Here is a 25,690-nt window from a genome sequence, read left to right on the forward strand (position 1 = left end):
TCGTTAAATAAATCATAACATTTAACATTTACCCACACTTATATTCCAGAACCCAAAATGTTTCTTTCGTGTAATTGAAAGACTTTACTTTGAGCCAATTAACAACATCACCATTCTCATCTTTGGATTTCTTTTTCGCCAATATTTTTCCACTTGCTGTAGGTTGAAGTATTTCTTTCAAAGAGAAGGTTCAGAGTTACTAATAATTTTTTTCTGAAATCACTGTGTACCAGAAGTAAGACAATTCTGATTGCTTCCAAACACAAAGGAGGAGGACTCGTAAAAACAATGGCCCTTGTCAGGATTATTACGATTCCTCCTCCTTCCTCAAGTGCTGCTGATGACTCAGTAGAGAATGAAGCCTTTTGCCTTTCAATAGGTTGCACAAACCTCCTTTCAGCGCTCTTGAGAAATGTTTTCATTGCACTTAAATCCACGAAAGTTACAATTTAGAGATTTTAGGAATTTTAGCATCTTGTGATTTTTTATTTTGTATGTCAAGCCATCCCTACGTTATTTTTTTCACATTGCATTTCCATTTGGTTGGATTCCTTTTTCTCCATCTACTTCCATTTTCTTGAGTTTGTTTCCCAGGTGCCGCACATATTTCATTGTGTTCTCAATACTTAGAGTTAGAATGGTAATGAGAATCTAAATCTGCAAAGTCACTTCCGAAAGCATTATAAATTTTCTCTACCACATCTCGATCACTTTTGACTGATGAGATTCCTGCTGGTAAATGATCATTTTATTTATTTCATCCTGAATAATAATTCTTGTTATAATAAATTAAATCATCATGTTTAATCTAGGTGTTATGTATTATTTAATTTATTTCGCCTATTCCATTCATTCAAGACGGGTAATTTTATACTTTTGGTTACACCCTTCTCACAGTTCTATTGTCAGATCATATCAAATTAAATTTATTAATCAAAAATTTTTAATAAGAAATGGAATATCCAAAGTAATTTTTTTTAATATTTACTACTTTGTTGTCATTAGGTGGCCTACGTTTAGAATTTATTGTTTTGGTATTGTTTTTTATGTAATATGTTCTTTAAGTAGTTTTAATAATGAACCTACTGGATCGCAAAACAAGATTAGAAAAAGATTAGGTACAGCAAAAAAGAGCAACTTCACCTCAAAATGTTAAAGTAATTACAGTATTTATTTGTTTTGGCTACCATGTATATTTTAATAAGAGTCACTTACTAGCAATCACTTCAGCATTTTTCTGCAGAGCTAGCTGCAATAATTTCCTTTCCCTTGTCATATAATTGTTCATGTTTATGAGAAAAACATATACAATCAATGTTTTTTTTTTATTAGGTTATTTTACGACGCTTTGTCAACAGCTTTGGTTATTTAGCGTCTGAATGAGATGAAGGTGATAATGCTGGTGAAATGAGTCCGGGGTCCAACACTGAAAGTTACCCAGCATTTGCTCATATTGGGTTGAGGGAAAACCCCGGAAAAAACCTCAACCAGGTAACTTGTCCTGACCGGGAATCAAACCCGGGCCACCTGGTTTCGCGGCTAGACGTGCTAACCGTTACTCCACAGGCGTGGACACAATCAATGTTAATCACTAGCATAGATGTACCTGATCAGGTTATGAGCTAAAATCATTCTGCCTGTACAAATATTCTGAAAGTGATATTGAGGTGTACAGGCAAAAGGTATTTAGTGCACTTAATACTTTTTTTCCTGTCAACATTTTGTTTGTAATGGACTTAATAATTTATGAAGGTTTCATTACTAAGGAACTATAGAGTTAAGACTTCATTGATTTTCCCAGTTGACATAGCGCAATTTGTTGTACTTATTACCATTATTAACTCATTTTTCGTATTTTTGGACTTAATACATTTTTCTTGTAAGTCCACGATATAATCTTGAACATCTCTTTGTTTCATTTGACAACATTATAATAGGAAATTATGGTATTACAGAAAGCAGGAAATTTAGGAAACAAAGCTTGTGTTTGCAGTATGGCTTCAGCTGGTGCTTGCTATTAGGGAAGTGTTGTAGCAGGTGTACAGAAATCTGAACACAGCTCTGAAATATAATTATATGAATGCATATTTTGCCGTCTACATAAAGTATAGGTACTATGTATATATACATTTTCAGTTTTTATAGTTCTTACGAGTAATTAATAGGGGTGGTCATTTACTAGTTCTTAATTTTTATCAAGCACCAATAGTTGACCAGACCAGTCAAGTACTGGAGCAGTTTAAAATAAAGTCATATCCAGTAGTTGTCCATCACTTGCAAATGTGCTCCTGACTTTTTATGTAAATTATGTATATTGTATGTAATCTGTGTTTTAAATTTTTGTAACTATTTCTTATGACTAGGTCAAAAATGGAAAAAAATTTCTTCAAATATATAAAATAATCCTTAAATAATGGAATTAAGAATGCTTAAATGACTCTATTCCAATTCTCAAATTGCAAGAAAATACGGAATACTACATTCCACCCTGACTAATAAGCTGAAGTCCACACCTGTGGAGTAACGATTAGGCGTTCTGGCCACAAAACCAGGTGGCCCGAGTTCGATTCCTGGTCAGGTGGGGTTTTCCTTCAACCCAATATGAGCAAAAGCTGGGTAACTTTTGGTGCTGGATCTCGGACTCATTTCACCAGCATTATTACCTTCATCTCATTCAGACGCTAAATAACCGCAGATATTGATAAAGCGTCGTAAAATAACTTACTAAAATAAATTTTCAAAATAAGCTGAAGGATAGAATGCCTCATTCTAAATTGATAGTCACCATAGTTGCCAAATTGTGTGCAGAAAATAAAATTCTTCTGTTTGCCTTGCTTATAAATGCTACACACAATCTACAACCTACTGATATTTCTGTATTTGAGCTGTTAAAAACTGGATGGAAAAATGCAGGTGAGGATTTGCCATATGAGTATTAGGGATGTGTAGTATAAAAAACAAAATTTGATCAGTCACTAGAGAGAATGTTTCCGTAAATGCGGCATCTTTCCATTTTATGCAATGTATGAGCCTTGAGTTTGTGTGTGTTGATGGAAATGGAGCTGTGAACCTCAAACCAGCAAAGTTTAATGTGAAATATCAGTTGTATTTGGAATCGGCTATGAAAGCTGGATGCACTAAAGAATTCAGAACTATGGCAGCTAATGAAAAATGAACTGGAGATTACGTGGCATCTGAACTCTCCTACAATTGGTTAAAATTGTGGAAAAGATGCATACAACCCAATAGTTCTAACAACACTGCTGATGGTGCCATATTGACTTGTCAAAAAGAATGATGCTGAAGAAGCACAGCAAAACGGAGAAGAAATGCAGAGTGAAGGAATGCAGCAGAAAGATAAGTTTACCACATGATATTACGAGTAACAGGTAGCTACAACATCATTAGGATTTAAATGTTAACAAAAATAAAGAAATATAGAAGGAAGAAGGAAAAAACAATCCGAGGAAAAGACAAGAGAAAAGAAGCGGAAGTAATCAAGGAAGATCTGATAGCAAAAATCCTAAAAGAACCAAAGGCCTCTCAGTTAGATAGCTCTGAGTTAGAGCTAGAATTCCAGACTTCATCATCAGACTCTGATGACATGCCTTTGGACATTTCTAAGGAAGATGGCAACAACCAAAGGAGTGGTGATGAGAACCATATGAAATACGGATCTTGGGGCATTGTGAAATATATAGCGAGGAAAACTTGTCATTTACTTTGTGGTGAAAGTGGTAAAAAAAGAGGAAGAAGATTTTGGTGCATTTGCTCAACAAGTGGCTGTAAATGTGTTGAAGTGGCCGGCACAAGAAGATACTGATACTATATCTCAGGATACAGTGCAGTGTATTTTTCCTGAACGCAGAAAAACTATAAAAAAGACACACTTATGGGATGGGATTTATATTTTCAGTTTTACAGGTTATAAAATGTTGGTTAGAATGTAAGTGCATTTTTATATAATAGAATATAAGTGTTTCTTCAGTGTTAAAATAGCTATATCTAATTTGTTTTAGTAGTGGTCAACTACTGGTGGAAAACTGGTCATTTACTGACCCATTGCTGTCAACTACTGGTATTTTTGTAAGCCACTAGTTTAAAAGTAAATTTCAGCATGTTACAGTACTTTAAACAAATACTGAATAGCACCATTGCTTTTGTCAACATTTCATTATTCTTTTACTGTAGAAATCTTTTCCTTGTGACTTTATCTACAAACAAAATGGAGATTTAAGAAACAAATTTTCCTTAACTGGTCAACTACTAGTGAGATCACCCTATTTTAATAATTTTAATTATAATATTCGACGAAATTACAGAAATGTAAATTCATACAATTTTAACATACATAATGATAACGATGTTTTCCATCAGTTTTAACTGTAATGGATAAACATGTAGCACAACATGTAACATCAGTTTTATACACAAATAAAACCATATCACATAGAATTTGATAAATCAGTATTTTAAACATAAATTATGAAATCAAAATTAATATCACTTCATACAAAGCACTCATTGCATAAAGCTCATGAATCAACAATTAACATTGTAGACATAAATTGATGATATACTATAAGAGCGAATACTTTATATTAGATATTGTAAACCATGTATCTGATGATACCATATAGGTGAAAACGTTAATAATATTTTTCACAAAATAACATGTATTAAGGCCTGTGTGATGAATCTTGTCTCACTGTGAAAAGAGAGAGAAAGGAGATATGTCTTACCTCGTCTGTGTTATTGCAATGGGAGGAGTGAAGCGATGCCAGTAGCGGAAGGGACTAGTTGATACATTCTGTAGCGCAAAATAAAATAACAAAATATCTCTCTTCGTACTGTGTAGTTCCGTCACTGAGCTTGTCTTTCAAGAAACTGAGTTCCAGTAGCCTGTACAATAACAAGGTTTTGAAAGGAATCCTGAAAATTTACCGTCCTATAATCTCCACCATCATTTGAAGGGACTTAGTTTTATTGCTACTGAGACAAGATAAACCTTACCAGGTATAGCAGTTATTAATACTTGTAATAAAATATGATGTCATGGGATGAAGTATTATTGTAATCTTATAACTGACTTAGCAGAAAATCAAAATGAATTGTAAAATCGATACGAGTGTTAACACTAAAATCCTGCACTGCTGTGGTAAAACGGTTAGCATGCCTGATGTGAAACGAGTGGACCCGGGTTGAAATCCTGTTTGGGACAGGTTACCTGGTTGAGGTTTTAACGTATTAAGAGCAAATGCTGGGGAACTTTTGGTGCTGGACCCTGGGCTCATTTCGCCGGCATTATCACCTTCATCTCACTCATACACTACCTAACCATAGCAGATGATAAAGCGTCGTAAAATAACCAATTAAAAACACTAAAATCTCCCATTTCCATGCAAAACCAGTTTTGAGTATAAAAGCGACATAAGTCATTCAACGACTCATTACGGTTAATTATCATGTAGGGCACACGTGTAGCTATGCTAACAGCTCATAAACAGCAAACAGGTAATTTTCTGACACTGTGCTTTCAGTTGTAATGGATGTTATGAAGATGGAACCCGAGGTCGACCCTTTGACTATACAGTCGTGTGATGACACAGTTAAAGAAGAGGCAGATCCACCACCAGATGTAAGACCATTTTTGTTCTCAGTCTACTCTCTCATTCCTGTATTACTGATTACTAGGTTGTGGATTTTGCATATTTGCATGTTCTTTTCCTTAAACTTGACGATATGCAGACAAAACATAAACATCTTTCTCGTTATTTGGAATTAGTATGCAGAATTTTATTGTGCATATTTGAGCATATCTGTAACGTTATTGCATGTTTATACTTTTGGAGCATATATTTGCATATTTATACTAACTTAAAGCAGAAAAAAATATTTTATTCTGTAAAAATATAAACTGCGAGAAAACAATACTCTCTTTGTCCATCTCCTTCGACAATGTCTACTTCATTAGCACAGACTACATTGTTAAGCAGCACGTCACACACTCGTTTTTTTTTTCGTCTCTTTAGAACTATCGCAGGCTGACAGTATTCCCTTTCAACAATAGAATGAATTGGTTTATATTTTAACAGCAAAATTCAAACTGACTGCCAACGTTCCATGCATTTATTTGGTTCGTCTGTTTCATGGTGGTTTGTTGTAATGTCTGTTATGCCTAAAGACAAAAGTTCAAGTAGTAGTTTCTGAAAAGCTGGATTGATGGAGAGAAGACTTTAATATCAGACGAAAACGTATATTTTGTCAAGTTTGTTCGAAGAAAGTAAGCTTTTGCACTTTTTAAAAATATTTATCCACAAACACTTTTTAATTATTTTATTTACAAAGACATTATATTACATACAGTTACGTATTTTAAAGTTTAATAATGTTTTAATTAAAAGGTGAACTGCACAAAGAAGTTCCAAGTGTATCAGCATTTGCAGACTGTGTCTCACATAAAAAATGCAATGAAAAATAATTAGCAGCCTTTGCTTAATTTGAATCCAAAACAAAAGGAAAATGATACATTTAGTGCGAACCTCTGTGAAGCCCTAGTAGCAGCTAATATACCTTGGAGGAAACTGGACAATCCATTACTTCGCGGATTTTTGCAGAAATACACTAAAAGGCAAATTCCTGGCGAGTCCACATTGAGAAAGAATTACTTGGATCCACTGTATGAAAAAGTAAGTTCAGTTATTTAATAATGTTTATTAAAGTTAATTGCTTAAAACATTTGTGTACCAGTAATTGATGTGTACTTTAAAATAGTTGTTTTCATAACTATTAAAAATAAATTATATTTTAGGTCCTCCAAAAAATTAGAAACGACATAGCAGATTCACTTAATTAAGTTTTCGTGGATGAAACTACAGACTCCTGTGAGAGGTATGTAGCTAATGTAGTTGTGGGGAAAATGGACTCCATAGACGGTGGATCTCCTCATCTGATTATGTGCACTGTCTTAGAAAAAAACCAATCATGCTACCATTGAAAGACAGTGAGAGATACATTGCGTAAGTATATTATCCTGAAAATGACTGAAAAAAATAGAGCCATCAGGGAATGACTTGAGTGTAAATTTTAATTTGTTTTTAGGTTTACTTTGGCCAACCAAAGAACAGGAAGAGAGATTCTTGGCATTCTTAACTGACAGTGCAGAACATATGCTGTTTTCTACCCCAAAATGGTCCACATTACTTGCATTGTCCACGGCCTACATTGAGCTGCTGAAGAGATTCGTTCACATCATCCTAAGGCTAACAATTTGATTTCTTCGGTTAAAAAGGTGTTTGTAAAGGCTCCGGCAAGGACTGCACTATTCAAAGAAGAACTACCAGAAATTCCCCTTCCACCAGAGCCTGTATGAACTAGATGGGGAACCTGGGTCAATGCTGTACTCTACTACTGTTCGCATATTGAAGATATTAAGAATGTTGGTATTCTGACTTATCTAATTTCATCATCATCATCATTATTCACCATCATGTATTAGACCCTTGTGGATCTGTTACGGTCTCGTGTCACCTATTTTTCGGTCTTCCAGTTATCTAATTTAAGTTTAAATATTTGTGTTTTTGATTGATGCATTGAACCAAATTTCACTGTAAATACATTTCTATAGTTTAAATAGATCAATTATATAAATAAACTAAACATTAAGGGGTTTTTATGCACTACACTGTATTTAGTTTACATTTTTCTTGTTTACTACATAAACAGCAATTTATTTTTTATTGAATTTCAATAATAAATGTCTTGAATATATTGAAATACTAGATTTTAATACTAGGAGGCAGGCCTACAATGGTCCTTATTTTCGTCATAATTAATTTCTTATATGTTTGTTCTTAGGTGTTTCATTTACTGAATCCAGAAGGTGCGGCCTGTATTAATTCAGCAATATTGGCAGCATATGATATAGGAATTCAAAGTGAGCTTTCGTACATAGGTGCACACATCAAGACACTTCCTGAAATAATGACCAAACTTGAGGGACGTGGTCTTCAGCTGACTACTGCAGTGAATTTGTTGAACCCTGTCACAACATCTTTCAACAAATTACCAGAGTCACTGGGGAGAATTCTAACAGAGAAGATGAAAAAAATTGAGGAACGAAATCCAGGTTTGCAAGCAGTGAAAAGAAATAGCAGCTTTTAAGTATTGTCCTCCTAAATTCATGTGAAGTTGAAAGAACATTCTCTTTTTATAAGACTTGCTGATAACTGAAAGAGATTTACATCTGAAAATTTGGAGAAATATATTGTAATCAATTGCAACACCAATAAGCAATGAAGTTGAATGTTAATGCAAATTTACATCCTACAATATATGGAGGAATCGTGTTGAGTCATTACTGTATTCTTGTAAAATAAAATACTTTCGACTGCATATTTTCAAGTTTTAATGCATAATTTCTTAATTTTTTAGCATATTTGCATGCATATTTTCACGATTTTTAGTGCATATAAATTCGCAGCCTACTGATTACTATGCGAATCTATTAATTTACACTACCACTAATTTAAGGTTTCCAGATATTTTACCTGAAATCCGGGGATACCTGTAGCTGCACAGTATTATCACTACATTACTGTTACCGTTGTTGTCTCTGCTGGTCTTGTTCATGTTGTGCTATTCTTATTAGGCCCTATTATTTATTATACACACAGCATTCTAGTGATAAGTATTGGTTTATTTATCTGTCGCTAGTGGTTGAGCAACTGCTGGGCAGCCAGTTTCCCCACTCTTGGCATTCAATACCTCATGTAACGTTTCAATGACTAGTCAGTCTAAAATTGGAATATAGTGTTGTGTTATGTCGTGCTGTGCCACTCATTTAGTTATCATGTGGAGATTGCATAATGGTGAGATATTCTGTGCTTGACTGCACATACTGAAACATGTCCCACTGTATTAGCGGAATTATTGGAGGTTTAATAGATTCTTAATATTTCAGAACATGGAGTTATATAAAGTTTTATTTTAATTTCCCTTTTTACTAAACAAACACATCCTTAAAACCTACAATGCTCTTTAAACTTCAAAGCTTTGCTTAAACCAACCTCATAGTGTTTTTCCTCTTTAAAAATTACAAACCAAATATACAATTACGTCTGATTAAACAACATTAAATTGACAATAAATATTTCATTTAACAATAACAATAGAATTAGAATTATTCCCCTTTAAAAATCCTTCAATACATATCTAAATATAATCAGCTCATAATCTTGATACTCTATCAGAACCAATCTTAATACAGTATTTATTAACCATTACAGCATATGGGCCTGCAAAGTGGATTCGTTTCAGACAGGGTAGCACGACCAATCTTCCAATCATAAGTTGAAAAGGTATCATTACTAAACAAGAACACCAAACCCCCTGTAATCCCAGCTGATGACTAGAGCTCTAGACAACCACTGTTCCAGCCCGCACCATCAGCTGGTGGCCAAAGGAGCATTGATACATGTGCGTAGAAAGGAGAAAACATAAAAATTTGCCACATCGAAAGTCCTTATTTTTTTTAATGCACAAACTCCAAGATCATAAAGAAAGACCACTCATACATATGATTACATTCTGCTGGATTACAAAGACAAACCACTCAGACAGACTGTTACAATATGTTGTGAAAACTTATTATACGAAAAAAAAAAAAAATCGTGTGGCAAAACAAGGCGAAAATTTTGAAATTGTTTTCCAGGGTGCCCAGTTCCGACCAGAAGGGCAATAAAGCAATTAGTGAAAAAGTTTATTGAAACAAGTAATTGACAGAAAAGAAGAAGCACAATCTCTTGTGTGTACAGAAGAAAAAATTGAAGAAGTTGGAGCTGCTTTGAAATGTACACCTGAAAAGTCTCTGAGATGTGTAGCACAGGAGACCGGAATTTCAAGAACATCTACCCATCAAGCAACAAAAAAATAACAATTAAAGCCCTTCATAGTAACTGTAGTTTATCAGTTACAACACCTTGATCTTAACAGAAGACTTAATTTTTGTAACTGGATGGTAGATTAAGTTCTTAATGACGAAATTGACCCCAGATCGATTTTTGTTTTTCCTTAAGTATGGTTTTTAGTTAATGGATATGTATCATCGCGTAATAATAGGCACTGAGCAATAGAAAAACCTCAACATGTGATCGAGGTTCCACAGAATGGGGAAAAAAAAGGAGTGTGGTGTGCCATCAATGCTCACAGAATTATTGAACCTTTCTTCGGTTAAGAGACAATAAACAGTGAGAGATACATACGCCTTATTATGGGATTATTGTGTGAAGAACTGACATATCATGAATGGTTAATGGGATATTTTCAACAGGCTAATGCGACTGCTAATACTGCCAATGCATCTATGACAGAGCTCAGCCATGGTTTAAGGGCCCAGTTCCCAGCAGTCGCTCAAGCACCATGTCACCCAGTGGCTGAAGAATAAACTGGTACTTATTGCTAGAACACTCTGTATTATTACTAGAGTAAATTAAATTACTGCAAGATTGAAACTCAAATTTCCAACTGTTCAGACATAAAATCACACATATTTTTCTCGTGTCTGAATCTTTTGTAATATATGCCTTGTCTAGATCATGTCATGGAAAAGATTGTAATGCGGTGAACATGGTTGGACTTTCTATCCTTAATCTTGAATGTTGAGAAGTTCACGTATGGTTCATAACTGATGAAGGAATTCCTTCTACTTTCGTCCTGAACATGTGAACTTTGGTTCACAGAACTTCTTTACTAGACCAGATGTACAGTCCATGGACTTGAAACTCCGATGGTGTTACGGTATGGAATGCAAAAGTTTCTTGTAGTGTATTTGATATGTCATTTGTGTATGGTGCGACAACATTTTTTTATAAGGGAACAATTTAGATTAACCACAATGAGTGGCCACAACATTTTAAGTTTTCTTGTTACCATTTGTTGGGTAAAAGAAGATCTTTTGCCACTGATAGTGGGCACAATGAGCAGGAGTCTCAGTGATCATTAATTTCACGTTTAAAAAAGAAAATACATTTTTTACACGTCGTCTTATAACTTACGACACATTTACGCTTTTTAACTTTGTAATCTGATATATTTTACATTGCGTCCACAAAGAAAACACTATACGAATCTGCAAGATTGTTTAGCATGCTCAATAGTTACCTTACTCAATTGTGACTGCTGCCATAAACAATTCCGTTTCCGAATTTAAAACTCTTTCATAAAGAAGCAGGATGAAGCAATACAGTGTATGTGTTATAAGTAGAAAAGAACCATGTCACGATATAACTGTTAGCGTCTTTGATCTTAACAACTATGAAAAATAATAAAATTAAATCGATTTTGAGAACAGGGACAATGTGGGAAGCTTTTTAAGAAATCGGGGACATATTTTTGCAAGAGACAAAAGTATGAATTCGGGTTTTGTCCCTGGGAAAGGGGGATGTCTGGCAACTATATCATAATTGGTACCAATTTGTAAACTTTATGTTGTGAATATGAGAAATCAGTGAATACAGTAAATATTGAGGGCTTTCCCCAAAGATATACACAGAAACAAAGAAAGCAAACCTAACCTGAGTACTCGTGTATTATTTAACATTTTGATGCAATCTAGATCATTCCTGGCATCACCAGTTATAGGTCGGCTATGTTTAGGTAAGTAAACATTTATACCTTGTAGCCGCCACATTGGTCTTCTGGCTAGAGCACTGGACTTACAATCCTGTGGATCCAGGTTCGATCCCCGGTGTACCCCTGATTTGTAACTTGAGTTGGGTAAGCCCATGGTCCAGGTAACACGGGTTTCCTCCAGGAAGCTTCTGTTTTCCTGTAGCATCCCAACAAATCTCCATAATCATCTCATCGTAGGTATATGTATACCAGCCTCCTATGGCGCACCCTGGGCAATGACTCCGTCGGTAAATTGGTTTACATAACTGGGTGAATGATGTAAGTCAAGTACCCACCATTATTTAAAAAAAAAAACGTTTGTACCCTGTGACAGTTGTCTAAAACTCTTCTTGGGACACTGTTATACCAGCACTAACATCAGCTTCGGTTTCAAGAGCACGCCTATGACCACCAGTGCATGGCATGTTAATAGATCCACTTTTTTTATAATTATGCTACCATATCTTTATCGACTTGTAATTGAGAGCTCTTAGATCATGATACTGATGATAAACACGGAATTGAAATGAAGTGACACAAATTCTGCAATCCACAACACATTAGCTAGTTTCCTTGCAATCAATGGCGTTTGTTTCCACTCATTGCTAAGTGACAGTCTGACTTGTTTTGTTCTTAAAAACAATTACGAAAGATACTTTAAGAAACTAGAGAAGACTCCCGTGCACTGACGTCATACTGGAACTGAAATAGATTCTCTAGCACTCCTGATAGGTATAATTTTTATAGTGATTTTATATTATGTCTTCCCCAAGGGATCACACTGTAGTATTTAGTACTTTATGCAAGATCATGAAGTTCAATTTTATTACAAGTGAATAGCTACATGCGTGGCTGTCAAATACATGTGAACGGGCACTTACAGCTCATGTGTAGCACCTTCGTAGCAAACTGAAATGCATTTTTGTGATTGCATCAGCCAACTCAGTTTTAAACACGTCGTCTTTTTTTGCTCAGATAAGTTGACTTAAATTCGACATTATAAAAATTAATTATGATCAGCAGAATTAGTCTTTCTCCTTCTTCTTTACTGTGAGTATTAAAGCTATTTGCCTCTTACACCCCAAATGGCTAGTTACATCAGCGTTTCTTGGAACATAACAGTTTCGTTCTTTCTTCTAGTCTGTAAGACACTAATCTTCTAGGGATTCAATCTTCATGCACTCATTCCACATACTGCAACCAGGAGTTCCTGTATTCATCAGCTGTGTCATTTAGACAATGTTTAATTTTTTCCCAAAGGCAGTGTTCCTTCTTCTGCCTAATGATGTATAACCCCATCAGAATTAGGCTTATTGATATTCCACCCTGTCCTGAAACGTGACATTTCCAACGTTTTGGAACTATTTACATGTTCCATCATTGGGGCAGGTAGGTAAGACCAAAGGGTTTGGCTACTCAGTTGGGCTCATTGCACCAGGCTAATCTGAATGACTGAGCAACGGTTGTAATTGAGGGGTGGGTGCAAGAAGGACATTTTAGAGGAAATGGTCTTTTTGTGTAAAACGTTTTATTGTGTTCCCTGATCTTTACTGCATGAAATCATCAAGTTTTAGTTCAATATTTTGAGCATGAAGGTCCGAAGTAGCCGAAATGTGAAGACTGCATTTTCTCTAGCTGTCGAAAAAAATCCATTGAGAGCCCAACCAAGAAGCTAAATTAGTAACTTTCAAATCCAAAAGTGTATTCGGATACACTATTCTCATTTCGGCATCCAAATCATACGCAGGTGTCTTTGAGCAGAACTTCTTGACTTTGGAGAACTTCAAGAACCATATATCAAAAAGGGCAAGCTTGACGATCTGAGAGATCTCGCGAAGTTCTTGTCAATTGAAGAAAGGGTGTGGCGTGATAGCAACATTTTTGTCTCAATTTCTCAAAATGGCGATGATGAAAATGTCGAACTAAGAGATTTATTCAGACACTGACTGTCAGGATGAACATCTGTAATACTTGAACACACTAGTAGTGCTCACAGTAACATGTAAATTATTTTTTATCTCTTGCTGAAGGCCTAGTACATGTATTTGTTTTCATGAGGTCACAAATTGTAATAGAAGTTCAATATTTTAATTTGGTGTAGCATATTGAAAGCTATCGAAAGCTAAAGCTTTGTATGTTGTCACAACACTTAAAGTTTACTAGTTTTAAAGTATTCTCTGCAAGAAGGTCTTTTATTTTACTCATGTTCAGTAATTATTTTTTATTTCAGTTACAGAATATTTTTTTATTGGTAGTTACTAAAGACAACATACTCAACATGGCATAAGACTCGTTATTATCAAAGATGATTCAGTAAAATTATTAGTCTACGGTTTGAATTTTCAACATCATTTTTCTCAAAACTTGCATTTCAGACAAGTGCCCTTCTTGCACCCAATCCCTCAATTGACTGTTGCTGAAGTAAAATGAGACACTTGGAAAAAATTTGAACATATATTACAATAGAAGTAGACAGCTATAAATAATCAATTCCGGAGTAATAAAACTCATATAATGTAAGTTATACCCGTTGTGTATCTTAAAAATCTCATGTTTTCTGCGTGCAATTTTGATCTATTTTTCTGTCTCATTATCAAAATTTCACTCCCATATAGGCATGTTGTTATTACTTTTACTTTGTAGCATTTCATTACGGTATCTTTTCTTCAGTGTTCTTATTGTTACAGTCATAATGATAAATCATCCTGTTTTCCCTTGGATATGCTTCTGCTTGATGATATCTCGCATCATAAGAAATTGAAATGATGTACCACTCAATTCATTTGTTCTTTTTTATCATCATTTTGGAGTCATTGCTTCAATGACTGAGTCGACCTGGTTAGCGAGTTGGTATAGCGCTGGCCTTCTATGCCCAAGGTTGTGGGTTCAATCCCGGGCCAGGTCGATGGCATTTAAATGTGCTTAAATGCGACAGGCTCATGTCAGTAGATTTACTGGCATGTAAAAGAACTCCTATAGGACAAAATTCTGGCACATCCGGCTATGCTGATATAACCTCTGCAGTTGCGAGCATCGTTAAATAAAACATAACATTTTCATTCAATGACTGAAGTAGATTAGTCTACTTCCTTTTTTCAGTTGAAACGATATTAGAGTTAGTTTTAATGATCCTAATCTGTTGCTTTCCTTGTTTTTCCTAGTCAAGTCCGGATATATTTTTTTATATGGTTTATTTAACGACGCTCGCAACTGAGAGGTTATATCAGTGTCACTGGTGTGCCGGAATTTTGTCCCGCAGGAGTTCGTTTACATGCCAGTTAATCTACTGATATAAGCCTGTCGCATTTAAATGCCATCGACCTGGCCGGTATCGAACCCGCAACCTCGAGCACAGAAGGCCAGCGCTATACCGACTACGTTACCGAGGCCGACGCAAGTCCGGATATTTACATGGAAATTAAATTCGTGTAAATACAGATGTAATCATGTATTTGAAACTACAACAGTGGCAATAATGCATTATGTTAAAGAATTGATATCTACAATTAAGTTTGTTATATTTACCGCAGTTGGTACAAGACCTTAGCTACAGTAACAGTCATTGGGAGGTATCGTTTTATTTTAATTAAACACTGTGATTGATTAATTTTATAACGTCACATTTTTAACAGCCATATCTCACTTATAGCGGGCGACATGTAACAACAGAATCCTATGCACATTAAACATACCATAGTCAGTTCGTGAGAGTAATTCATAGGTGACCAGAAATCTCATTACTGTAGTGACCAATTGCGTTTTTATTTACTGTGACAAATGCTTTGTTGGGTCAAGAATTAGTTCTAAGATAAGGTGCTTCTCATACATTAAACAGAGACTGTAGTTTGCAACTAGTTGGTAATATCATTAGTCACCAATACCGTTTTCAGTTACTGTGACGATATTTTATGGGCCAAGAACTCGAAATCTAAGAAAAAGTGTGGGGTAGGCTAGACTTTTTCTTCTGTCATGCTAACAACCTATTACAAACAGTAGCAGTCAAGTTGTATATCATATTGTATTCCAGACATTCTGTTTGCAACTTATTTTCATTGCCTTCACTCTTACTGAATTTTAAAGTTCTCTGGTTGTACCAGTTGGAAAGTTACATGTGCAGAGGCACTCTGAATTGGTTTCAAAGATTGTTTAGTATGTCACCAGTGAATATCTTGTCATTGGATTTTAAACAGACATTATGTATGTCCCTTATTGGGGAGAACAGTGATGAGTTAGCAACACAGATCAAAGACACCTGTACTACAATTTATCATGAAATCTACTGCATCTTGATTAAATGTTGCCATGATGTGAAACAAATTAGTCCTACTTCTCGCATTATACTTCAGCGTCTATAACACGTATTGGGATTTTTTTGAGTCGAAATGTACTTTCTAAATTTACTTTTGGGGTAGTGCTAAGTGCCAAAATGAAATATAATTAGGAGAGAGTGCTCTACCAAGGGACATGTTGTGCTGTACCTAGGGACAATTAACAAAACAAATGATATCAATAAAATGAAAGGAGTTATACAAGCTCTCTGCAAAGATACATAATAACAGTTAATTTTAGTACAATCAGTGGCCGGTCCCAAAAATTATCTCTTAACTCAAATGGAAATGACTGAAGGAAACAGGAAACTTCAGTTGATTTTGGTTTCTCTTTGTGCCACTAACTCGACTGGGACTGGGGAGTTACGAACAATGTCTTTCTTATGCAACAAGAAAAAAATTTCACTGTCCTCATCATTTACAAAAGTATTGGTTTTCTGCAATTTTCGAAGGTAAGTTACTTCATAACTTGTAGCAGATTTCACAGTTTTAACACAAGTGACAAAGTAGCTTTTAGTTTTCTTTCCTTTGCACACAACTAAAACATGATCTCCAATATTTATAGTGTCCTCCTTATCATTGAATTCTTCAAAATCTAAAATTTCAGTTGATAAAGCAAGGGGTATGATATCACCTTCACTAGTTGATTCTTCTGGAACCAATTTTCTAGCGATGTTAGACATTTTTGGTTTTTTAACTGCCTTCCTACTTGCTATTTCTAATCTTTCTGGGGTGTCTGTTAACACCCGTGTTCTTCCTTTTTTGTACTCTTTTGTTGGACTTGCGTTCACCAGCTTTAGGGAATGACCGAATCAATTCTGGTGACACAGTAGAAGAATTGCTTTGTAAGGTTGACAAGACGTTCTGAGTGTGTAGATGGACCAGGCTTGTTGGAATCAGTTTCCTCTGCAGCAGAAGACTTGTTCTGCTAGTTACTCTGCCGATCAGTATCATTGCAAGGAAGAAACTCATAATCTTCAAAAAAGTTTGAATTCAATGGCACAATTCCTGTTACTCTAAAACCACTGACTATGTTTTTCTGTGAGAATGTTTCATAGGCTGTTTCTACAAAAGCAGCAACCTCATAAATAGTAACTGGCTTTCCTGCATTTTCTGCAGGGCACATACATTCATTCATTGCAAATGGTATGCAGATTTAAATGGACCAAAGCCAGTGTGGTCCAAAGGCTGCAATTTTTTACTTTTGTGGGGAGATATTGTTAACAGAATTATTCCTGATTCCTTTGCTTTATCAATAATATCCACAGAAACATGACTTTCGTGGTTATCAAGAATTATAAGGTGATGTTTATTTTGTGTTAGGTGAGTGTGTTTGATGAAGTGTTCCAAGTATTTGAGAAATATATCTTCCTTATACCACCCACTAGGATTTGCTGCTCCATCAGAACTAATTGGAGCATCTTTTAACATGAAATCCTTAAATCATTGATTCTAGTTCACGTTAACACTTTGTTTAAAACTTAAAAATATATTAGTCGACATGCTAAAAAGTGTTAAAATTTAAAATAGGTTATGTACCTTAGACAGACAGCCCGTTTCAACGCTGGTGCTGCATAATCTTCAGTGTCCTACGGACTACTGTTGTTCCTGCTGATCTTGAATTCTGCCATTTCCATTCGTCAGTTGAAGGGGTGGGGCTGTGTTGCCATTATGGTGGAGGTGGTTGTTTGTTTGTTATGTATTATGATGTCGAATAATGTGTGGGTATTGAACTGTAATTGTGTATTAAGTATATGTTGTGGGTATGTTATTGTATGTTTGTATATTTCGTATTGTGCTAACATGTTTAACTGTGGACTTTTTGGTGTGATGTGTAGAATTTCCTTATCTGTTTCTATATTATTGTAGTCATATATCTAAAATAATACACCTAAATAATCACATCAAACATACAAATAAATATAATTTAACTGGCATTTACAAACTAAAATGCAATAGCTACCCACATTTTTACATTGGACAGACAGGAAGATCCTTTCAAACAAGATATATTGAACACATTAAAGCTATAACCAAACCCTACATCACATCAAATTACGCAGAACATATTACCAATAATAATCATAACTACAATAATATAGAAACAGATATGGAAATTCTACACATCACAACAAAAAGTCCACAGTTAAATATACAAACATACAATAACACACCCACAACATATACTTAATATCATACATCATAATACATAACAAACAAACAACCACCCCCACCATAATAGCAACACACCCCCACCCCTACAACTGACGAATGAAAATGGTAGAATTCAAGATCAGCAGGAACAACAATAGTTCGTAGGACATTGAAGATTACGCAGCACCAGCATCGAAATGGGCTGTCTGTCTAAGGTACATAACCTATTTTAAATTTTAACACTTTTAACGTGTCGAGTAATACATTTTAAAATTTTAAATCCTTAAAGTTTACTCGGGAAAAACGAGGAAGGGAGGAACCTTATTTCCGACTGCATTTATTGCCCCAATCATAGTCACAGTTTGCCCACGTTGTGCAGATGTCATGCTCCCTATCTGGTTCGCACCTTTTTCTGCCAGAACCTTTGGAGCTATGTGAACTGTAGTTAATCCGGTTTCATCTACATTCAAAACTTGATAAAGTTCAAATTTTAACTTTTTGAGTACTCTACTATAATTAAAAAAAAAAAAAACTCAACTGTTGTTCTGTTGAATGCCGTAGAGCATGCCAAACTGGCAGCCTCTGGCTTTCTTAGCGAAATGTTTGACTGCCTCTTCCGAAACATTTTCAGCCATCCCTCTCCTGCCATTTTCTTATCTCCCCTGTCTGGAACGGAAATACTATTAGCCTTCGCAAACTGGAAGGTTAAGTTATGCAGATCCTTCTTCGTGAGGCCCTAATGTAATCTGGCAGAATGTACCACATATGATACCAATTCCTTTTCTTGCTCTTCAGTGAATATCCTATGTATATCATATCTTGGTTTGTAAATAAACATTGATTCAGCTCTTGACTTGGCATCAGATGCATAACTTGCAACAGAAGATTTCGAAACTCCATGCTTTTCAGCTGCATTCCGAATGGAGAAGTTATTCACAAGCATATCATGCACTGCTGCTTCCATGGGTTTCATATCAGGAATAACTCGTTTTTTGCCGGTTTTAAAACGACCCATAACTAAAAAACGAAAGGCAGATAAAAAAATTAAATTCAGGTCTAATCCAAACTTAATTATGCAGTAAATTTAAATAAAAACGAAATAAATATAATTCATGATGTACCAAGGGACGTCCCTTGTACAGCACCAGTTAATGTTCGCTGGTACATCACTCTACATAGAAAGATTTTAATGATAACCTAGCTTTTCACATGTGTGTATGACATTAAGCTGATATGAATTTAAATTCATATCAGGGAATTTCATGGATAGTTAATATATACAGTTCAAGTTGGAACAAAATTAAGATTATATATATTATATATACTAAAAATACGATAAAATAATATTTACAACTTACTTTTGATAGCGACTTTTCAACATAGAAGTGAAATGAACATGTCCTGTGGTTGGGCAACCCAACAGAAGAGGCTGAAATATCCCACTATTTAAAATATGGTTATCATTATCAATGTCCCTTGGTACATGCTGTTCCTTGTTTCCTCTGACGTATGCTGCTTTTAAAATCTTTTATCCATTTTTCCTTCGATTATTTCCATAATTTCTCTCTTGTGCTACAAATAGTATTATGCTACATTGCAATGTATTACTCAGTCTTATTGTCTCTGTGTTCTGCAGGAAGGGAAGTTATTGGATCTACACATGACTAGGATAAAGGAGGAATGCGTGGACAACAGCTACAATCACACATCAGAGATAAAATTGGAAGATATGTTATTGCCCAATAATTTTCCCGTGGTGAAGTGTGAAGCCGAGGTGAGTGGAGCTCATTGGGTGTGCTGGCATTTCTTTCCAATGTTTAATTTATATTCTGTTCGTCATAGAAACCATCTGTGTATAGCTATGGTTAGAGCAAATTTTGGTTATCAGTGGAGACAGCAAGACTTTCTGCATGCTATTTATTGTTTATTTATTTGCTGCAGAATAGCCTAAATCTACAGTGTGATATGGCTATTTTGTTTAAGTTTTGAACAAAACTCTTTAAATGAACTACAGTTATTTTTAGTAAGTGCGAGATCTTGAAATATAGAATGAGGTGTCTAATATAGCCATCTTGTCCACACCTGTGGAGTAACGGTTAGCGCGTCTGGCCGCGAAACCAGGTGGCTCAGGTTCGAGTTCTGGTCAGGGAAAGTTACCTGGTTGAGGTTTTTTCCGGGGTTTTCCCTCAACCCATAATGAGCAAATGCTGGGTAACTATCAGTGCTGGATCCCAAACTCATTTCACTGGCATTATCACCTCCATCTCATTCAGACGCTAAATAACCTAAGATGTTGATAAAGCGTCGTAAAATAACCTACTAAAAATATATTGCCATCTTGAATATTGCTGAATAATGATTGATGTAATATATATGCTTTTTCCACAGAATTAAAGGGTAGATTTAGGCTCACACATTTAACATAAGCTTACATGGTTTGTGAGAATTATAGGAAAGTATGTTTTCAACACGATAGTTGTTTGTGATACAAGTGTTGAAAGTGATATTTTATTTAATTAGTAGTTATGTTTGCAAACAAGGCCACAAGTCGAGTATAGTAAACTACGAACATAATATAATCACTTTTAACATGTGTCACAAACTGTCTTTTATACAGCTGAGAGAAAAAGTGTGGTCCATCCAGGTTACTTATCATAGCGGCCACATCGTATTTTCGCTATGACTATTAATATATTGAGTTTGGAATCGATTTTTAAGAATCCAAAATTCTTCTCCATTGTGCTGTTAATGAAAACTCTAACTGTAATCTGCTTGACCCTCTCTTTGTGAGTTGCAGGGCCTGTGGACCACATGAATATGTTTTATTTATTTATTTTTGGAATTATACAAATGATAATGGAGATATGCATATATGCACAGACCAAGCCCATGTATTAAGTGGTGGATGTTTTTCATACAAAAGGATGTTGATGATAATTGAAAAATAGTGTAATTGAAGGTAAATCTGAATATCCTGCAAAATTTTCTCAAACTGAATTTACTATCGAATGTGAATATCATTTGAAACTGTTGGTAGATATGTCTGTTGCTCTGGCGTGGAATCTAATGTTGGCATTGTTCAGATAGTTATGTGCACCTGACAGATGAAATAATGAAGGATGAGTGGAGCGGAGAAAAACTACAGTATCTCCGGCACCGGGACTCGAACCCAGTTTTCAGCTCTACGTTTTGGTGTTTTATCCACTAAGCCACACCGGATTCCAGAGTACCTCTTAGGTTCCCTTCAGTGGCCAATCCTGATGCACTGTGTTACAGATGTGTGACAGTGGCACAATGTCCAACACACTATGTACAGAGGTGCACTCATTACGAGTGACTAAGTGGCCGAGATCCGACGGAATAAGCACCGTCTTAAATCACTAAGTGATTATTTATGCATGGAATCCAGTGTGGCTTCATGGATAAAACGTCAGCACGTAGAGCTGAAAACTCAGGTTCGAGTCCAAGTCCAGAGAGAGATTTTTCTCTGCTCCACCCATCCTTCATCATATGATAATGTAGAATTCCTGCACGGAAATACCATACATAACTTCGGTACATCACAATAATATGGCAGATGAAAGCTGAATGAACAATTATTGCACAGATGTTTGATACAGGAACACGACGCATCTAATCAAATCAGAAATGCATACTGCAGTCGATTTCAACTATTACGCGAGACAAACTGTCTCAATATATTCTAAATTTAAGTCTAGCTGCCAAAGTGTAGAATAAAGTTGCTTTTTAGTAACGGAATTAGATAATTTGTTCATTTTCTATGTGAAATTTTGTCAATTTCTTAGTCTCCCATATTTTCTTCAAAAAAAGTTGGCAACCCTAGTTGTAACTGTAATTTCTTAAGCTTTGCTTCATATTTTATATGTTCCCATTTTGATAGCCTTCTGTTCGGCTCATATTTCACTTGTAGACATAGCCTATCATGTGTTTATTTCTACAGCAGAAATGATACCATCTGCTCTGTAGACATATCATGTGTTTATTTCTACAGCAGAAATGGTACCATCTTCTCTGTTATACTCCTATTTATTGTTTGCAGGAAGAGTCATTTGGCCTGTCTACAGTGAAAGAGGAGTCGATGCTGGAAATAACAACAGTGAAACCTGAAGTCTTGTCGAAGAGGTGAGGATATGTGCATGTATTTATTTTGTGCTTGTTTCGCTGGTTCAAGTAAATGATGACGTAGAGCATAAATTTTACGTGTAACCATACATACAAAGCACGATAACTGCGAGGTCTCCTGTAATTGTCGACCATAACCACTAAGATGGCTGTGGTAGCATTATTGAAGCAATTGATATGTGCACATTTATTGTGAAAAATAAAAGTGTAGTGAATAAACCTTGAAAATGGTTTTCGGCAATATTCAAATATTCTACAGAATTTAAATTTCCCGCTTCTAAAGAGGATTACTCTTCTTCACTCATTTCAGTGCGGGATGAATTTACATATAAATACAGTATAATACGAGTATAGGTTTTGTATAGAAGGCGTCTTATTCACAGAAGGTTGTTTGCAATTGTTTTACGTAGATTTTATTTTGTTGTATGATCTGACTTGCAAGTTTTGAGGTACAGTATTTCAACGCATAGTAGAGGATTGGAATTCTTGTCCTGGTATTCCATGTGAAATGCCTATTTTCAGTTTATGATGGAAGAATTTAGTACATTGCACTATTTCTTGTGATTTTTGAATAGTTTTACTCTCTCGACAGTTGCATTTTCACAAATGGGATCTTCTTTATTACAGCATATTGTACACTGACGGGATTCAACAATCGCAGGATGAGCACACAAGTCCGAAAAATTGTATCTCTCCAGTGAACTCCTTTTCCGAAAGTGCGCTTGAATCAGAGATGCATACAAGAAAGAACAATTTTCTGTCACAGTCTGGCCGTCACACTGACAAATGGACCCTCAAATGCGATACCTATGGGGAATGTTTCTCAAAATCTGAAGTTATCAGAACCCATGTTCATAAACACACTGATGAAAAGCCATTCAAATGCGATACCTGTGGGAAAAGTTTCTCACAATTCGGACGTCTCAGAACTCATCTACGTTCGCACACTGGCGAAAAGCCATTCAGATGCGATATCTGTGGCAAATGTTTCTCAAAACTTTGTGTTCTCAAAAAACACGTACGCACACACTCCGATGAAAAACCTTTCAAATGCAATTACTGTGGAAAAAAATTTTCAGAATCGGGACATATTACAACTCATGTTCGTACGCATACGGGAGACAAGCCATTCAGATGTGACGTTTGTGGGAAATGTTTCTCAGATTCTAGCTCTCGTAGAAGACATTTACGTACGCACACTGGCGAAAAGCCTTTCAAATGTGATATCTGTGGGAAATTGTTTACAGCATCATGGTCTCTTAGAACACATTTACGTACTCACACTGGCGAAAAGCTATTCAGATGCGATATCTGTGGCAAATGTTTCTCAAAATTAGGTAATCTAAAAAAACACGTACGCACACACACTGACGAAAAACCTTTCAAATGCGATTACTGTGGAAAAAATTTTTCAGAAGCGGGACATCTTAAAACCCACGTGCGTACGCACACTGGCGACAAGCCATTCAGATGTGATAATTGTGGGAAATGTTTCTCAGATTCAAGCTCTCGCAGAAGACATGTACGCACGCACAAAGGCGAAAAGCCATTCAAATGCGATACGTGTGGGAAAGATTTCTCAATTTCGAGCTCCCTAACAAGACATATACGCACGCACAAAGGGGAAAAGCCATTGAAATGCGATACTTGTGGGAAACTTTTCTCAAACTCTAGCTCCCTCACAAGACATGTACGAACGCATACTGCCGAAAAGCCATTCAAATGCGATACCTGTGGGAAATGTTTCTCAGAATCGGGTTCCTGCAGAACTCACATACGCACTCACACTGGCGAAAAGCCATTCAAATGCGATACGTGTGGGAAATGTTTTTCTTTAACGGGGTCTCTCAGAAAACATCAGAGTACGCATACGGCGAAAAGTAATTAAATTGCTTTGCCTGTGGGATAGCCTTCTCGAATTCTGGATAGTTCTCTACCCATACGCATAAGCACGCCGGCGAAAAACCAGTCAAATGTTACATCTGTGGGAAAAGATTCTTATTATTGGAACATCTCAGAAACTATATATGCACGCACACAGTGACAAACCAAATCTGATACATGTGGGAAAAGTTTATCAAATTCGAGACGTTTCAGTACCCACATACGTACACGGGCAAAAATTAATTGAAATAGGAAATTTTCTTGAATTCGAGATATCACGGGAACCATATACGCATGTACACTGGCGGGAAAAAGTCAATCAAAGGTTATGCCTGTGGTAAAAAATTTCTCGCAGCCAGGGTATATATACACATACATTGTCGAAAAGCCATTCAAATGAATTGATTGTGTGTCTTGTTTACTGAAATGGTTATTATCAGGGAACGGATTTATATGGACTAAAAATATATGAAATATGTAAATATATATGTAGTTATTTTTACCAAAATATGGAATTAAATATGGATTTTTACCAAAATATGGAATTAAATATGGACTTAAAATTATAAAAAAATGACTATGTACGTTAAATATTGGTACATTTTAATCAAACTAAACAAAAAATATAATGGACGTACCTTATCTTCCAATGTAGTTTCAACAAAACACAATTTTTATTGTCTGTTACCATAACAATAGGTTACAAACATTTCTTTCAAGTGCTGAAAAGTGAATCTTCTTCTATTGTCTCTGAGGATAGATTTATACTGACTAAAAGAGCGTTCGACGTCACAAGAAGTAACTGGTACATAATTCAATTTCACAATGTCTGCTGGGGATAAGTCCAAGTTAATCTTCACTGTTGATTCACCACTCATCACAGCAACAACCTTTTGTAGTTCTTCATATCCAGGGTTTTTTGAAAGTACAGTGTCCACCTTAGCTCTTACTGCATCTGCAACTTTACCTCTACCACGATTCAGTTGTTCCACAGTACTATTTATAATTTCAAAACTTTCAGATAGTGAAAGGTGCCTATTTTGGAGACTTTTGAGCGTTTTTATGATGCATGAAAATGTATGCTGAATGTGAGCTAAGTCATTCTTCACACTTATGTCACAGGTAACTGTTTTCGCAGTATCAATTGAGACTGCATCTTCAGAGTCCAATGCAAGGAGAACATTGTTAATAGAGTCTATATGTTCGGCATAATATTCAACTGCTTCTAGCCATGTACCCCATCTAGTTAAAATTGGCTTTGGTGGCAATGGAATTTCAGGGTACATTTCTTTCAACACGTTAACTCTACTGGGAGCTTTGAGAAATACTTTTTTCACTGATGAAATCAACAAATCTACTTTAGGGAAATTGTCTCTGACCACTTCTGCCACACGATGAAATGCATGCGCCACACAAGTAAAATGAGTCAATTTAGGATATACAACAGATAATGCTTGTCCAGCTTTGACCATATAAGGGGCAGCATCGCTAATAAAGAATAACACATTATC

General features: G+C 35.6%; 1 protein-coding gene across 7 annotated transcripts in view; it reads left to right on the forward strand.

The window, feature by feature from the left end:
• Positions 1 to 24,610, forward strand: part of LOC138693207 (zinc finger protein ZFP2-like) — a 33,604-nt gene extending 8,994 nt beyond the window's left edge. Inside the window, exons 2-8 of one of the 7 annotated variants that reach the window (XM_069816985.1) lie at positions 5,541 to 6,689; positions 6,812 to 7,019; positions 7,102 to 7,438; positions 7,858 to 8,128; positions 19,789 to 19,926; positions 22,213 to 22,295; positions 22,923 to 24,610. In XM_069816985.1, coding sequence (XP_069673086.1) covers positions 19,813 to 19,926; positions 22,213 to 22,295; positions 22,923 to 24,183 — 1,458 coding nt within the window. In that variant the 5' untranslated portion in view covers positions 5,541 to 6,689; positions 6,812 to 7,019; positions 7,102 to 7,438; positions 7,858 to 8,128; positions 19,789 to 19,812 and the 3' untranslated portion in view covers positions 24,184 to 24,610. Of the gene's footprint in view, positions 1 to 5,540; positions 6,690 to 6,811; positions 7,439 to 7,857; positions 8,129 to 19,788; positions 19,927 to 22,212; positions 22,296 to 22,922 lie in introns of those variants that run through there. The other 6 variants (XM_069816986.1, XM_069816984.1, XM_069816983.1 and 3 more) reach the window with 6 other exon arrangements.
• The last annotated feature ends 1,080 nt before the right edge of the window (positions 24,611 to 25,690 follow it).

Source organism: Periplaneta americana, chromosome 17 (assembly GCF_040183065.1).
Source record: "Periplaneta americana isolate PAMFEO1 chromosome 17, P.americana_PAMFEO1_priV1, whole genome shotgun sequence".
Lineage (NCBI taxonomy): Eukaryota > Metazoa > Arthropoda > Insecta > Blattodea > Blattidae > Periplaneta > Periplaneta americana.